At 45.9% G+C, this 14,849-nt stretch overlaps 2 protein-coding genes across 3 annotated transcripts in view; one reads left to right on the top strand and one right to left on the bottom strand.

The window, feature by feature from the left end:
* RRP8 (ribosomal RNA processing 8) overlaps nucleotides 1-14,849 on the top strand; it is a 50,638-nt gene that overhangs the window by 33,096 nt on the left and 2,693 nt on the right. The window contains exons 7-8 of one of the 2 annotated variants that reach the window (XR_006271954.1): nucleotides 3,654-12,162; nucleotides 13,708-14,095. The gene's annotated coding sequence lies outside the window, so the exon portion shown is untranslated. Of the gene's footprint in view, nucleotides 1-3,653; nucleotides 12,163-13,707; nucleotides 14,096-14,849 lie in introns of those variants that run through there. The other variant, XR_006271958.1, reaches the window with a different exon arrangement.
* Nucleotides 1-14,849, bottom strand: part of DNHD1 (dynein heavy chain domain 1) — a 62,530-nt gene that overhangs the window by 9,648 nt on the left and 38,033 nt on the right. The window contains 11 exon segments of the mRNA XM_043481103.1: nucleotides 1,085-1,556; nucleotides 1,771-2,202; nucleotides 2,335-2,517; nucleotides 2,761-2,910; nucleotides 7,128-7,230; nucleotides 7,307-7,511; nucleotides 7,711-7,919; nucleotides 8,114-9,713; nucleotides 13,702-13,990; nucleotides 14,232-14,424; nucleotides 14,598-14,784. Of these exon segments, the coding sequence (XP_043337038.1) occupies nucleotides 1,085-1,556; nucleotides 1,771-2,202; nucleotides 2,335-2,517; nucleotides 2,761-2,910; nucleotides 7,128-7,230; nucleotides 7,307-7,511; nucleotides 7,711-7,919; nucleotides 8,114-9,713; nucleotides 13,702-13,990; nucleotides 14,232-14,424; nucleotides 14,598-14,784 (4,023 nt within the window).

Consider the following 14,849-nt stretch of genomic DNA (forward strand, 5'->3'; position numbering starts at 1 on the left):
TATTAGCAAACAAACTTAGGCTTTCAGTTCAGTTCAGTCGCTCAAGTTGTGTCCGACTCTTTGCGACCCCATGGACTGTGGCACACCAGGTCTCCCTGTCCATCACCAACTCCCAGAGTTTACCCAAAGTCATCTCCATTGAGTCAGTGATGCCATCCAACCATCTCATCCTCTGTCATCACCTTCTCCTCCTGCCTTCAATCTTTCCTAGCATCAGGGGTCAGCTCTTCGAATCAGGTGGCCAAAGTATTGGAGTTTCAGCTTCAACATCAGTCCTTCCAATGAACACTCAGGACTGATCTCCTTTAGGATGAACTGGTTGGATCTCCTTGCAGTCCAAGGGACTCTCAAGAGTCTTCTCCAACACCACAGTTCAAAAGCATCAATTCTTCGATGCTCAGCTTTCTTTATAGACCAACTCTCACATCCATACATGACTACTGAAAAAACCATAGCCTTGACTAGATGGACCTTTGTTGGCAAAGTAATGTCTCTGCTTTTTAGTATTTTTTAAACTTAGGCTTTAGAGAGATTAAATACCTTGCCTTAGGTCACACAGCTAGCAAAGTGCAAATATTTGACCCATGTAGTCTGCTTATAGAGCCCCGGTTACAGACCACTTTATTATACACCTGTTCTAGAAGTCTATTATTTTCACCAGTACAACCCTCAGCCCCTTCCTCTGGGAAATAAACAGTCTTCCTTCCTTCCCCTGGGAAATGCTCCTTCTGATGCTCTACCCAGATGGGTCCCTGATCCAAGCAGAACCAATGGAAATATTTCCCCAGAATTCCTGATAAATTTGAATAGGAAAGCTCTGAGTCATAGTCCCAGGTTCTAATAGTGCTAAGCAGACCAGGAAGTGGAAATTACGGTCAGCCACATAGATTCACAATCATTGCAGCATGGGCCCAAAAATATACATGTGACCTGATTTATTAATATCACATTGGCTGAAGAAAGCTGAGATACCCTGGCCATGAATATTTAGTGTCTTCATTGTGAAAGGGAAGAGTGCATGTGGCTGAGAGTGTTGAGCAGCTCAGATACCAAGAAGTGTTGTGTTTACTATCCCTGGATTTACCTGTGCCGTTGGTGGGACCGGTGGCCAAGCGTCCAGCCTCTTCCAGAGGCAGCGGCTTCAGCCAGATGAGGGCCTCGTTGCCGGGGTCAAGCAGCAGGGGCCAACGGCAACTGAAGTAGTGAGTGCGACTTCGCAAAAGCAGCGCTGCCAGGCGGGCTGACTTTGCCTGGGGCTTCATATCTCGGTCCCACTGGAACTGTTCCGATTCGGAGCTCAACAAGGACACAAGGCTGAAGGGAGAGCGTGTGGAGAGCAGGGGATTCTTTGGCAACGTGGTGACAGATTTCTGCATCCGCTTCAGTGCCTGCGCCACGTCATCTGGGCCCAGTGGCTCCTGACAGCCCCTGCAGAGAGCCAGCCACTTGTCGAACAGCTCCTGGCGTCGCACTGGTGGGAAGGGACCCAGGTAGTTGATGGCAGCTGAACACAGGAGGGCATCTCCGAGCACCGTGGAGGAGTGACCCTTCAACTTCTGGTGTGGAAGGGAAGACCAGACGGTGTGTAGGCCGGTGGGGAGGGCAGAGGTAGACGGTCTGGCAGAGAGGGAGGGAGGCAGGGTGTGGGGGGAAGCGTGCAAGGAGGGCAGAGTGGGACAGAGGGAGGCAGTGAGGGCATGGGGAGGGGCAGAGGAGTGGTCTGCAGTGCAGAAATGAGCTTTAGGGGGCAATCTAGAAGGAGCTGGTTACCTGGAGCTCCGTAGTCCAGGAATGCATAGGCGTGAGCAGGGCAGCCTCAACCGGCCACTTGTGATGTTGGCCACACTGAGCCTGCCCCAGATTCTCGACCACACGCTTGTGAGAATTTTGGGCATTTTCCAGATTCTTGGAGAGGGCCAAACTGTGCTCTAGAAGCTCCTGGGCCTGGAACTGGTACTGGCCCAGGCGGGCCTGCTCCCGAGCCAGTGTCATCTCCACCTGCCGCAGCAGCAGGCCCGTGGGCAGTCCTCGGCGCTGTGCCAGCCCGTAGCACAGAACGGCCCAGAGCCAGGCTGCCAGGTTTGCTACAGGTATGCTCACTGTCCGCAAGTCTGCGTCACTCATGCCTGGAGCTTTCAGAGCCAGGTTTAATTTGATCATCTCTGCGTCTGTCATCTTCTCCTTGGGGAAGAACACCAGCTCCTGAGGGAGTGTGTGTTTAAGAGGGGTGGGGGAAGACATGGATGCTCTGACCCTGCCCCAACAGCCTCGCTCTGCCAAGTTGCCGCTTCACGCCTCCATCTCTCCTCCTCCATGGAGCCCCACATTTCTTACCTGATAAAAATCCTCAGAGCATAGCAGCTGCTTGGCGCTGGCCCAGCCTGTCTCACGGTGGAAGAGCTCACACAGAGCATCGGTCACCCGGACCACAGACTCTGCTGGTGCTCGATAACTTCGTATCTCCTCAAAGTCAGTCACCTGCAGCTGGCTCAGGGGCCCCAGAAATGCCTTGCCCATCTAAACGAGGAGAGACGTGCAGCTGAAGTGAGCTCCCAGAATTTCCTCTCTTCCTTCAAGGTATTTCCAGGAGGAATCATCTTCTCCTAGGGTCTCCAAGAGACCACACCCCAAGCCATCCTATTACCTCTGCCCCAGGAGACTCCATGATAAGTCAACCCATCCTCTCCTCTGGGCATCCTATGAGAGGTTGTCCCCTTCTGAGAGGGGATCAGTGCAGGGCAGGTAGTAGGAAGAGCTCACCTGCTCTAGGAAAGCCTCATACTGAGCCTTCAGGGCATCCCGCTGCTTGGTCAGGTTCTCAATGAGGTTCTCCTGCTGCCGACACTCTGTCAGCTGCCGCTTGTACAGAATCTTGATTTGGTCTAGCTGATGATTCAGTCTGCCAAGGCTCTGTGAACAGAGTTTAGGCTCTGCAGCTCTAGATCGTGAGCCAGGTGGGACTACCCCAAGGGAAGACCCCACCTGGGCTTGGAGTCAGGCATACTCCTGACAGTTGTGTGACCAAGTTGACTGTTAGGGTGACCAAGTTGAATTCCAAGTAGGCTACAGATACGTGCTGAGCTCTGAAACTGTCATTCTGCAGTCTGTGAGTTATACATCTACTCAGGCAGCCTCACTGAGGGGGTTGGGTGCTTCTGACCTACCATACAGGCCTAGGCAATCTGAATCCAAAGCCTCCATGCTTAACCACTGGGTGATAATCTATCTTACTTGACCCGCTAGTGGCATTTGTCATAGAAGCTCCTCCCTGTTGAAACATTCTCCTCCCTTGACTTTCATGAGACCATGTTCTTCTTTGGCTTCTGTGACTGCTCTTCCTCATTCTCTTCCTCTGCTATCCCTTAAATATTTCTCAAAAACTTTTCAGGGCCACCTTATCTTATCATCTTTTTGTGTACCTCCCTAAACTCATGGCTCTGATTATCACTTATATTTTAACAACTCCAAATCCTTATATCTAGCCAGATTCTTCCCCAAGACCCACACCTCCATATCCATCTGCTTAGTGGGAATTTCCTCTTCAGTGTCTCACAGACCCCTCAGACTCCACATATCCAGAAATGAATGTATTTGGTTATGGCTCCTCAGATCTCTTGAAATCCTATTCATCTCTTCATGTATTCTTTTCTCAGAGATCTGTGGCAAAATACATCCAAGTTTCCCAAGGAAGAAACCTGATGGTTACCCTGACTCCACCTCTTCTAGTCCCCAAAATCAAACCCATCTTCAAGAAAGGCCTTTCTGTTTTGTTTTGTTTTGTGTTTTTTTTTTTGTAGTTGTATTGTTTTTATTTTTGTAAGACAAGAGAGAACGGACGGAACAGGGCCCAACATTATCCCTCAGAACAGCTTCTGAGTCATATATTTGCCTGGATTCATTTCGAAAAGGCAGTTTCAGGGTCCGTGTTTCAGGAGACCCTCCAGGCTGTCTATCTCAGTGCAATCAGCTGAAAAGAAAAACCTCCCATCTGTTCACCACACAGAATGCAAAACAAACCTGTTTGGAAAATGCCTGCCCTTAAAACAAGAGTGAGGGCTTTAAAGATGCATTAAACACAGAATCTTCCAGGAATCCAGTTGGCTGCGGCTTCACAAAACCAGAAGCACAGAATAACATTTCCGCCACCGCCGCCGCCACTCACGTTCGGCCTGTTTTATCTCCAATATGTCTCTCATGTTTACTTCCATCCCCAAAACCATGACTCACACCCATGCTCTCTCACTCCTGACCTTTTGCACTGGCTTCCTAATAACTCCTACTCCCCCTCCTCTAATCTGCTTTTCATGCTGCAAGGCTATTTGGTTTTCTCAAAGACAAATATCATATCATCATGTCTCTTAACACTTGCCACTGTTGCATTTGGTTTACAATACCTCCGTGACCAGGAGGCTTCTGTTCATCTTTCCAACCTCATTTGCTTTTCCTCTCCCAGCAGTGTGCTCTCCAGCCATTCCTGACTTTCAGTTCCTCCAACCTGGCACACACACTCTTGCCTCTGGGCCTTTGCACCTGCTGTTACTTCAGCCTGCGACATTCTTCCCACCCCCCCTTTCATACCAAATCTCACCTGACCTTCAGGTATCAACCTTGATGTACTTCATTCTTGTGTTTACATATTTAAGGAATGCTTTTGGTGCTTACCAATGCCTCCGTGCTACACAGTGTGGTACTATGCTCTCTCTAGGAAGTTTTTTTACTTCTTTTTTATTTTTTTTTAATTATGAAAAGATGATAACACATTTACTAGAAACTTGGAAAATACAGAACAATGGTACATATAGTTCTACTGTATATTTCAATTATTTTTCAAGTAGATAAATTAAGATTTTTAGTTGGAGTTCAACATCAAGCTCTCAAAAATTAATAGAATAAATATACAGAGAAGTATAAGGATACAGTAGACCTGAAAAGCACTATGAACCAATTCAACATAACACTTATAAAATTTTAGGAAGTCTTTCTTGATACTTCAGAGCATCCTGGACTTGCTCTGTCATAATGCATTGTTTTGTAATTACTTGCACGAGCCTATATCTTCCAGAAACTAGGCACCATGAAGGACAAGGAGAGTGCCTTATCTTTATCAGGAGGCCATCTACTATCAATACATGATGACATTTATTGGGCTCTAGCTATGTGCCAGCACTTTGAAGTACTTTACATGTAAAGGCCTCATTTAATCCTCATCCTAACCTCTCTGGATCTGAATTTTTTCATCTGTAAAATGGAAGAAAGAAGGGCCTCCTTAGAAAAGTGGAGGTGAGAATTCTGTCTACCTAGATGTAAGCATAAATGTCTCCTGCATTGCAGGCGGATTCTTTACCAACTGAGCCATGAGGGAAGAAGCCAGCATAGATGTAGACATGGACAAAAGTATTAATGAGTGCTCACACAAAAAATATGGAATTCAATTAAGCTTTGCTGAGCACAGTTATAAATAAATGAACCAACTGACTATGAAAGGGAAGAGAGATGGAGGGGTCCAAGATGACTCCTGGGGTTCAGCTTAAGTGACTAAGTGGAGGGTGGTGCCATTTCCTCTGGTGGGCAACTCTGAAACAAGTACACACAGTTATGGCTGTTAAGTGAATGCCCCTGAGACTATGAACATCTCTTATCCGGTTTTTGGGCTTCTTATGTTCTGATCCAGGGATTAGAGAATAATAGTTCCCCTAAACCATATCAAAAATCCCTGGTATTAATCATTTGGGGAAAAAGCAAGACCCGAGACAGAAAACTGGAATTTGGAAATCATGGGAAAGAGGACTCCTGTTCATCAATGAACTTAATTTTTTGCATCTCAACCGAGTCTTAATTTTTAATCTAAGCTAGTGATCCTCCAGGGCAAATGGTAGGAGGGCAACAGTACTATGGTGACTCCACAGGACTCAGTGAAAACCATGTGTGTAGATACTGCATAAGCCATGCCCCTGGGGTTGTCCAGCACCAAAGGATAACCCTGAGGACACCCATCTGAAGAAGAGGGTTAGGCATGGGGAGCCGGAAGACCTGAAACACTGGGAGAAAGTAAGCCATATTATCTACTTGTGAACTGATCACTAGTAACTATCTCACTGTAGTTACTCCTGAACCTCCATCAAAGTTTTGTGTAAGCAGGAAAGGGGAAAAAAATGCAATATCAGAATTCCTCTTATTAAAAATGAAACAAAACAAAAAAAAAATGTCTATTTTGGGAAAGCATTTTTAACTGAGAGTGTTTGACTACAGAACATGTAATGATGCCACTGCTACCAATTTTAGTTAGATATGAGCGGTTTGTTTATTCAAAGAAGGAAATTGTTCTGTATAAGAAAGCAACAAGATTTAGAGTAAGGACTGGGAAAAAATCTCTTGTTACATGAGCATTGTCTTTGGGAAGCTCTAAAGGAAAAATAGGGTGACTGAATAGCATTGGGAGCAGTGCTGGGGAGATGGGACAGGGAGAGAAAACTCTGTCACTAGGAAATGCCCTGTAGAGGAAGGTGACGGGAAAACAGGACACTGAGATTTAGTAAACCATTTAAACCTATTTATGGTTCTGTTCTAAAATGTAAATTGCTCCCACTGCCATCACCCATCTGCATTTCCCCACCATACCTAACAGTGTACATTTTTGTATATAGAGTATATAAATTTGTATGTTTGGTGTATTGTGGAAGGGTACACTGCAGGATCAAAGGGGTATGGGAAGAGAGGACAGCTACAAGAGGTGTGCCAACCAGCAGTGAGCAATAGATAATCCAGGAGAAGAGGATTAAAGTGAGAAGGGACCATGAGGATGGTAATCCTGCCCCATCCCCAATGGGAATCTCTGCAGAGCTTGGGGAGCATACTGAACTTCACACAGTCAAGGTACTAGGGACAACCAGAAGCAGACACTTGGGTTTCATGCATTTAGAGGAATCAGCCTGATCTCAGATGTGCCACAGGGAACTTTGAGCCTGAGCTCTAGAGGAGGAGGCAGCAGGGATTAGAGACAGACCCTGGGGGAAGTGGGGCTCTCAGGAGACCAGAACTAAGGTTCAGTCTGGTTGGTTTCTGCAAAGTCATTGTTTGGGCTCCTGCTTTGACCTACTGTTCATGCCTCAAACTCCTCTCCCCCTTACCTTATGGGAGCCTTTCAGCTGCTCCTCCAAGTTGAAGACCAGGGTGGTGTGGGCACTGTGCTTCTCAATCAGCATCTTCAGATTTCGCAGGGCATTCTGTATCCTGAAGACACCGTGTGCCAGTGAGTGGACCTGAGGGAGTGGAAGGAGATACAGGGGAGGGGATGGGGGTCACTCACCGCTGGGCCCTGTTCTTAATGTGCAGGGTCATCCACTGCTGCTGCAGTACAAAGGTGTCCAGGAAGTCCAGGAAGGTCTTGGGGGTGACGAGTGGCAATTCAGGGCACAGGTGCCCCTGGTAGCTGGCAGCCGAAAGGTGGATGAGAGCCATGGCCTTGGCCACGCTGGAAACTGAGGCCTGGATGTCTGGGAACCTCAAGGAGTCTGCAACAGGCATGGCTTTAGCCTAGACTTGTGAGCTTGTAGGGGAAGAAAGGAAAGGGACCCTCTCTCCTCGCTCAGGAAGGAGGGCGGAAAAGGTGAAGGGAAGCTCAACCAGGTTATAGAGAGAGACTGACCCAAGTAGCAGTCCTCTTCAGAAGCTGGTCTAGATGGGGGGTGAGGACAGGTAAAGAGGGCTCACCGTCATCAAGGGGTGGGCTCTGAACACCCTTCAGGTGATGCTGGGCCACAGCGACCAGGGAGTCTTGGTCCCAGGGTTCATAGCGGTCAGTGCTGGCGATGGCCAGCTGAAGGAGCCTCAGGAAGAGGGTGGAGGGTAGCTGATCGTGGGCCTGGTCATCTCCAATCAGGATGAACATGTGCAGGTGGCTGCGTACCTGGTGGCAGAACCTGTGGGGCAGGAGCTCTGACACTGTTCTCCCCTCCGTCCCTGTTTGCCCACCCAGGTCCCCACCCCAACCTGCCCCCTCAACCCTGCTCCTCTGTGCTCCCTCAGTAGCCCTTAAGTTTTGTGGGGGCCTTTGGCCTTCGGCCAGGGTGGAGCCAGAGCAGAGCGACCCCTGGCTTGGGGGTCTTGGCCTCACCTCTGCAGCAGTATTTCCTTCTTGATGTTCTGCTTGGCAATAAGGCTGTCCCTGGGGAGATGTCCTTCGATGTTTTCCAGATCTGCCTCTGTGTATAGGTCAGGAAAACTGCCTGAGGTTGCCAGGGCCAGCAGGCGATGAAGGGTAGTATGGTCCACACCCTTGGGCACCAGCAGGGCCACCGGCTGGCCTAATATGCCAGCATGCCAGCTGACCTCCCTTAGACACCCGAGAATGGCCTCCTCTGATCCACACGGCAGACGGAAGAGGCGGGTCTGACAGATGCCGGCAGCCAGGGTGATGGCAGTACAGCGCCCGGTCCCCTGAGCCCCTGCGCGCAGGAGGCCGTGCTGCCGGGGCCTGGCCAGCACCCGGACCAGGCGGGCCACGTGCTGCGCCATCGAGTGGCACCGGGCGAGGTGGGGGCTCAGCCGCAGCTGAGCGGCTGAGGTGGCCAGCTGCTCCTCCAGGCTCACCCACTGGCGTTCCAGGTACAAGTTGGAGCTCTCAGAGTTGGACTCTAGTATCAGTTCCTGACTGAAGACCAGGTCTGAGGGCTTCTCCTGGGGCCGGAGTAGCAGCATTGGGAGCAACAAGGGTGAGACCATGTCTTCTTGGGCTGCCTTCTGACACAAGTTCTTAGATTTATTCGGCTGGAGTTTGTAGCTGGAGATCCTTGTGCCTTCCTCCTGGCTTATCTTCTGACTCATGCCTCCCATGGTCATCTTCCTTACTGGTGCTACGGGTGGTGCTGGATCATTGCACGGAGAGCCTGTGGTGACCGGAAGGTCGTACGGGGCCTCCTCCTCCTCCGTCTCACTCCCGCTGTTGCTCAGGTCCTCCCACTGAGCCAGCTCCCCTTCGGATTCCACTTCAGGCACCTTCTCTTCCTCCTCCTCCTCCTCCTCATAACCCTTGCCCAGGCTCTGGGGTGCCGGCCCACAGCAGAAGACATTCTGAGCTACCTCTAGGAGTAGTCTGGCACAGAAGGAGCGTTCCTTGGGGCTGTCCAGCCGGTCACAAAACGTTCTCTGTGCCTCATGCAACCAGAGGCGCATGATGTTGCGCGTGGCCATCATGATCATCAGGCGGGTGCCACGTAAGCCGGACACCCGGCGCAGGTGCTCCTGATGGTTGAGACAGTCCACAAAACCCCGGGAGCCCATCCTGATGGGCAGCAGCTGCAGGCTGCCCAGAAGCTGGCTCACCGAGTGCATGGAGAAGCGGTAGTGTGGGCGGAGGGGTGAGGGCATAAAGCAGTTGCCCACTGCCTCCCAGGCCTCCAATGAGGCCCGAACCAGGGCTCTTGCTAGAACACTCTCCCGCTCCACAGAGGGGAAGCGCTCGAGCCAGGCCTGCATGCTGGGCACGTGCCTGCTCAGCAGCATGGCCTGGGTCATGCTGCCCAGGGCCAGCACTGTGAAGAGCCGAGAGAGGCGCGGGCACAGCGGCCGCTCGCAGAAGCCTGGCACCGTGGCAGTGGCCAGGAAGTTGACTCCAGGCTGCAGCGTCTGCAGCTCCAAGGGGCTGTGGGTATACACCGTGCCGTCTATGGCCTGACGCAGAGTCTCCAACAGTGGCTGACAGCTCTTCTCTGGGTCTGGGGGCCATGAACAGAGAACACCCGCGTGAGGCCGAACGACAGTGTCACCCTGCTCCTCCTCTCCCTGCCTCTGTGGGTCTGCTCCTGGCGCACATGGGGTTCTGGGGAAGTTTATGCATCTGGGGTGTTGGGACTGGGTCAGGTCTGAGGACATTGTTCTCTCTCCCTAGAAGTGAGTGATTTTTTTTTTTTCTTCTTCCCCAAATCTTACCTCTAAGACCAATGACATATTCATTAACTGAAGGTTAGTGAACAGAAAGGTTTGGAAACCTGATCTGACCATAGTAGAGGGAAAAGTGTAGTCACCACAGTCAAAGATAATGGAGTTATATCTCATGCAGGCTTTTATAAAGTCAACTTTATTGAGAAATTATTTCTATAAAATAAAATGTACACATTGTAGATAGTTCAGTGAGTTCTGACAAATGTATATGCCCATGGAACCACGACCCCAGTGATATTTAGGACACTTTCATCACCCCAGAAATGTTCCTTCTGCCCCGCTCCAGTCAATCCCCTATCACACTGTCCCAGGAATTTCTATCTGATCTGATGTCTATCATTATGGATTAGCTTTGCCTATTCTAGAACTTCATACAAAGGGAATCATACAGTATGTGGTTTACCACGTCTGGCGTCTTTCACTCAGCATGATTCTGAGATTCATCTATATTTTGTGTCTATCAGTAATGTGTTCTGTTTCATTGCTGAGTGATATTCCATTATGAAAATATCACAGTTTGTTGATCCACTGGCATTGATGTACTTTTATGTTGTTTTGAGGTTTTGACTATTCAGAATAATGCTGCTATGAACATACATGTGCAACTTTATTTGAGAACATACACGTGCTTTCATTTCACTTCGGTAAATACCTGTGAGCAGAACTGCTGGGTCATATAGTAAACATACATTTAATAGGGAAGAAACTGTCACACTTTTTTTCCCCTATAGTTGTATCATTTGCTCCTACCAGCAAAGTGTGAGGGTTTCAGTTGCTCCATATTTCACAATTACTATCAGTCTTTCTACTTAAACTCTTTCTAGTAGGTGTGAAGTACTGTCTCACAGGTTTTACATTTGGAGTTCACTGATGCATAACTGTATCAAACACATTTTCATGTGCTATTCATCACTCATATATTTTTCTTTTGTAAAGTGTCTATTCAAAGTTTTTTGTCCATTTTTTAAATGGAGTTTTTCTTACTGAGTTATAAGAGCTTTTTTATGTTTTCAAGGTACAGAGCTTTGTTAAATATATGTATCATGAATTTTTTCTATGGATTTTTTTTTCATTTTCTTAAGTGTCTCTTGAAGGGCATAGGTTTTAAATTTTGGTGAAATACAGTTGTATCCTAAGAAATCATTGCTTCTAGCCAACTTCACACAATATTTTTTTAAGATTTATAGTTTTAATTTTTATACTTGTCTATAATCTATTTATAATTGATTTTTGTGAATGTTGTGAGGTAGGATTCAAGATTCTTTTTTTTTTTTTCTTCACACATACATACAGCTGTTTCTACCCCAAGAACTGTACTTTCCCACAGTGAATTATCTTGGAACACTTGTTGCAATCTTTCAACACTTGTTGAAAACCAAATGACCATAAATGACCATATATCAGATTCATGATTCTGTTTCATTAGGCTGTATCCATGTCCTTATATCAATATTGGTATCTATTACTCCATTACTGTAACTGTGCACAGTAAGTCTTAAAATCACTAGTTTAAGCCCTCCAACTTTCTCATTTTTCAAAGTTGTTTTGGCCCTTCTAGGTCTTTCGCATTTCCATCTAAGTCTCAGAAAGAGTCTGTCAGTTTCAAAAAAAATAAAATAAAATAAAAATATAAAACAAAAACAAACAAAAAAACCAAGACTTCCTAGTTTAGACTGGGACTGCATTGAATCCATGGATCAATTTGGGGAGAATAAGCACCTTAACACTGTTGATTCATCTGATCTAAGAACGTGATATATTTCTACATTTACTTGATTCTCTTTTATCTCAGCAGTATTTAGTAATTTTCAGTGTGTATCTTTCACTAAGTTTATTCCTAAATACTTTAAGCTTGTACATGATATTTTAAATGATACTTAAATTTTTTATTTCTGATTGTGTATCATTAGGATATAGAAATAATAATGATTTCAATAGATTGACTTTGTAGGCTGTGAGCCTGCTAAATTCACTTATTTATTCTAATAGTTTTGTAGTTTTGTTTTTGCTTTTGGTAGATCCTTAGGACTCTCCATGTAGTAAATCATGTATATGCTAGTAGAAATAGTATTACTTTGTCTTTTCTAATTTTAAAGGCTTTTCCTTCTTTCTCTTATTGTATTGATAGCAGTCTCTGTTCACTATTGAAAAGAAGTAGTGAGAGCGGACACTCTTGCCTTGTGACTGACCTTATGGAAAAAATGTTCAATATTTCACAATCAAGTATGTAACTAGCTATAGATTTCAATAGATGCCCTTCATCAAATTGAGAAAATTCCTTTCTATTCCTAGTTTGCTGAGAGTTGCCATAAATAGTGTTGAATTTTATCAAATGCTTTTTCTTTATCTACTAGGATGATCTTATACTTTTCTCTGTTATTCTAATGTCATGCATTACACTAATTGATTTTTGAATGTTGAGTCAACTTACATTCTTGAGATATACCCCCACTTGATGATAATGTGTTGCTGAATTTTACTTAATATCTCATGAGGATTTGTTTTGCATTTATATTTATGAAAGATCATGGCCTATAATTTATTTTCTTGAAATATCTTTCAGAACTTGGCATTAGGGTTTGGTGGCCTTATCAAATGAGTTGAAAAGTATTTACTCCATTTTCTGAAAAATTGTAGGTTTCCATTTTTTTCCTTAAATATTGGATATAATTGAACTGTGCAATAACCACCCAGGACTGGGAATGTTTATTATTATGAATTCAAATTTTTAATAGATCTATAGGGCTATTCCTTTCTTATTCTTTTTCTTCTTGAGTCATATTTTGATAAGGTGTGTTTTTCAAGGCATCTATCTGTTTCATCTGAATCACTAAATTTATTACTATAAGTTTTTCTAAAAAAAAAAATTTCTACAATATTCCCTTGTTATTCTTTTTAATATCTTTAAAATAAAACCTCTTTCATTCCTGATATTGATAATTTATATTTTCTCCTATTTTATTTCTTGATTTGTGTTACTTGGGGATTCATTTTATTTACCTTTTTAAATTTTTGCTTTGCTGATATTTTCTATTGTTTGTGCTTTTTATTCTATTTCATTGATTGCTGGTCTGATCTTTATTATTTATCTCCTTCTAATTATTTTAACTTTCTCTTCTTTTCCTAGATTCTTTTTTTTTGTTTGTTTGTTTTTTGTTTTTTTCTTTTCCTAGATTCTTAAGCTGAAAATATAGATCACTGATTTCAAGTTTTTCTTCTTTTCTAATCAGGCATTTCAAGCTGTAAACTCTCTGAGCACTGCTTTAACTACATTCCACAAATTTTGATGTGTTTTCATTATTATTCAGTTCAAAATAGTTTCTAATTTCCCTTTGAGTTTCTTCATTTATGCATGAGTTATCTAGAAGTGGGCAGTTTAATTTCAAAAATTGGGGGATTTCTAGTATCTTACTGGTTTTTATTGCTACAGTCAGAGAAAATATTCTGTAAAAGTTAATCCTTTGAAATTTGTTGAGACTGATTTTATGCATAAAGTCTATCTTGGTGGATGTTCCATGTGCACTTGAAAAGAAAGTACATTTTGCAGTCAGTGGATATAATGTTCTCTAAATGTCAATATGGTCAATACTGCAAGGGATGCAAGGGACGAGATTATTCGGTGAGCATATGTAGACTGAGAAGATATTGAGAGTGGAACACTCAAGTCTGGTCTGTAGGTGTAGGTCTCAGAGTTGATAAATATAGCTAAGGATTTTACAGTCAAGAGAAAGGATGATGACTCCTTCCCTCCCGACTCCTCACCGGAAGCAGCCAGGTGGAGATCCTCCAGCAGGAAGAGGAGAAAACCTTTAGAATCCAGGTGCCGCCCAATCCATGGGCTGGCTTGTGATTGGCCCTGGACCGCCCGGCTCAGCAGGAGGCGAAGGTGGGTGGTACTGATGGCGGGGTGAATGGGGCTGTTTATGTAAGGGTGCTGTGGCTCCACCAGCGCTTCCACGAAGGTTGTCTTCCCTGTTGCTGCCTCTCCAGCCAGCAGCACGGGGTGTCCCTCTGACAGAAGCAGGTCCACCACGTACAAGAGCCGCTCGGTCTGCAGGACGGGAGCAGGGCTTACTGTGGCAGCTCCTGGCTAGCACAGTAATCTAGCTGAAAGTAAAGGTCTTAGGAGGCTTATGTCAAAGCTGTATTTGCAGAACACTTCATGTATTCTTGTGATTTTAAAAATGGTTCAAGGAATGGGAGCAGGCAGCCCTTAGCTATGCCGAGGACATGTACACCCCAAGATATCTCTTTGAGCCCCAACGCCAGCTTCGGCCCCACTGTCCTCACACCTGGGGAGAAGGGGAGAAGGTGCCCTGAGTTCCCTTGATGCGGCTGCCCAGGTATTGGCCAGTGAAGGGAACCAGTGTCCCATCTTCGGGGCACACATGTAGATCAAACACCGAGTCTGAGGGTGGCAGCTCAGAGTAGTTGGAGAGGCAACTAATAGAATCCTTCAGGAAGGTGTCATAGAGGGGCCAGAGCCTGCTCAAATGAACATACAGGTGAGAGTGTCATATGGTTACAACAGTTCCGTTACACTCAGTTCCATACACTCACACACCCCACCCTTCTCCAACAATGGTGCCAGGGTTTGGACACCCATGGGTCGTTCCATTTCTGCCCTCTCCATCTCCCCCCTCCACCCCTGTAGATACCTGGAGGGAAGGTGGGCTCCAAAGCCCCAGATCACAGCAAAAAGAAAGCTGCTGATGGCCAGCAAGTGCTCCCTGTGCTTACTAGGCACGGCATCACTGTCAGTCTGGTTCTGGTGCAGAGAACTGGTTTTTGAGGCCTTGATGCTTCGAGCCACTATACACTTTGAATCATTATAGCTGAGGTCCTCTGTGAAGGTCACCATGGCCAGGAAAGGAGCCCCAGGAGGAAAAAAGAGGAGGGGGTGGGGAAAG

This window comes from Cervus canadensis, chromosome 11, assembly GCF_019320065.1.
Source record: "Cervus canadensis isolate Bull #8, Minnesota chromosome 11, ASM1932006v1, whole genome shotgun sequence".
Taxonomy (NCBI): domain Eukaryota; kingdom Metazoa; phylum Chordata; class Mammalia; order Artiodactyla; family Cervidae; genus Cervus; species Cervus canadensis.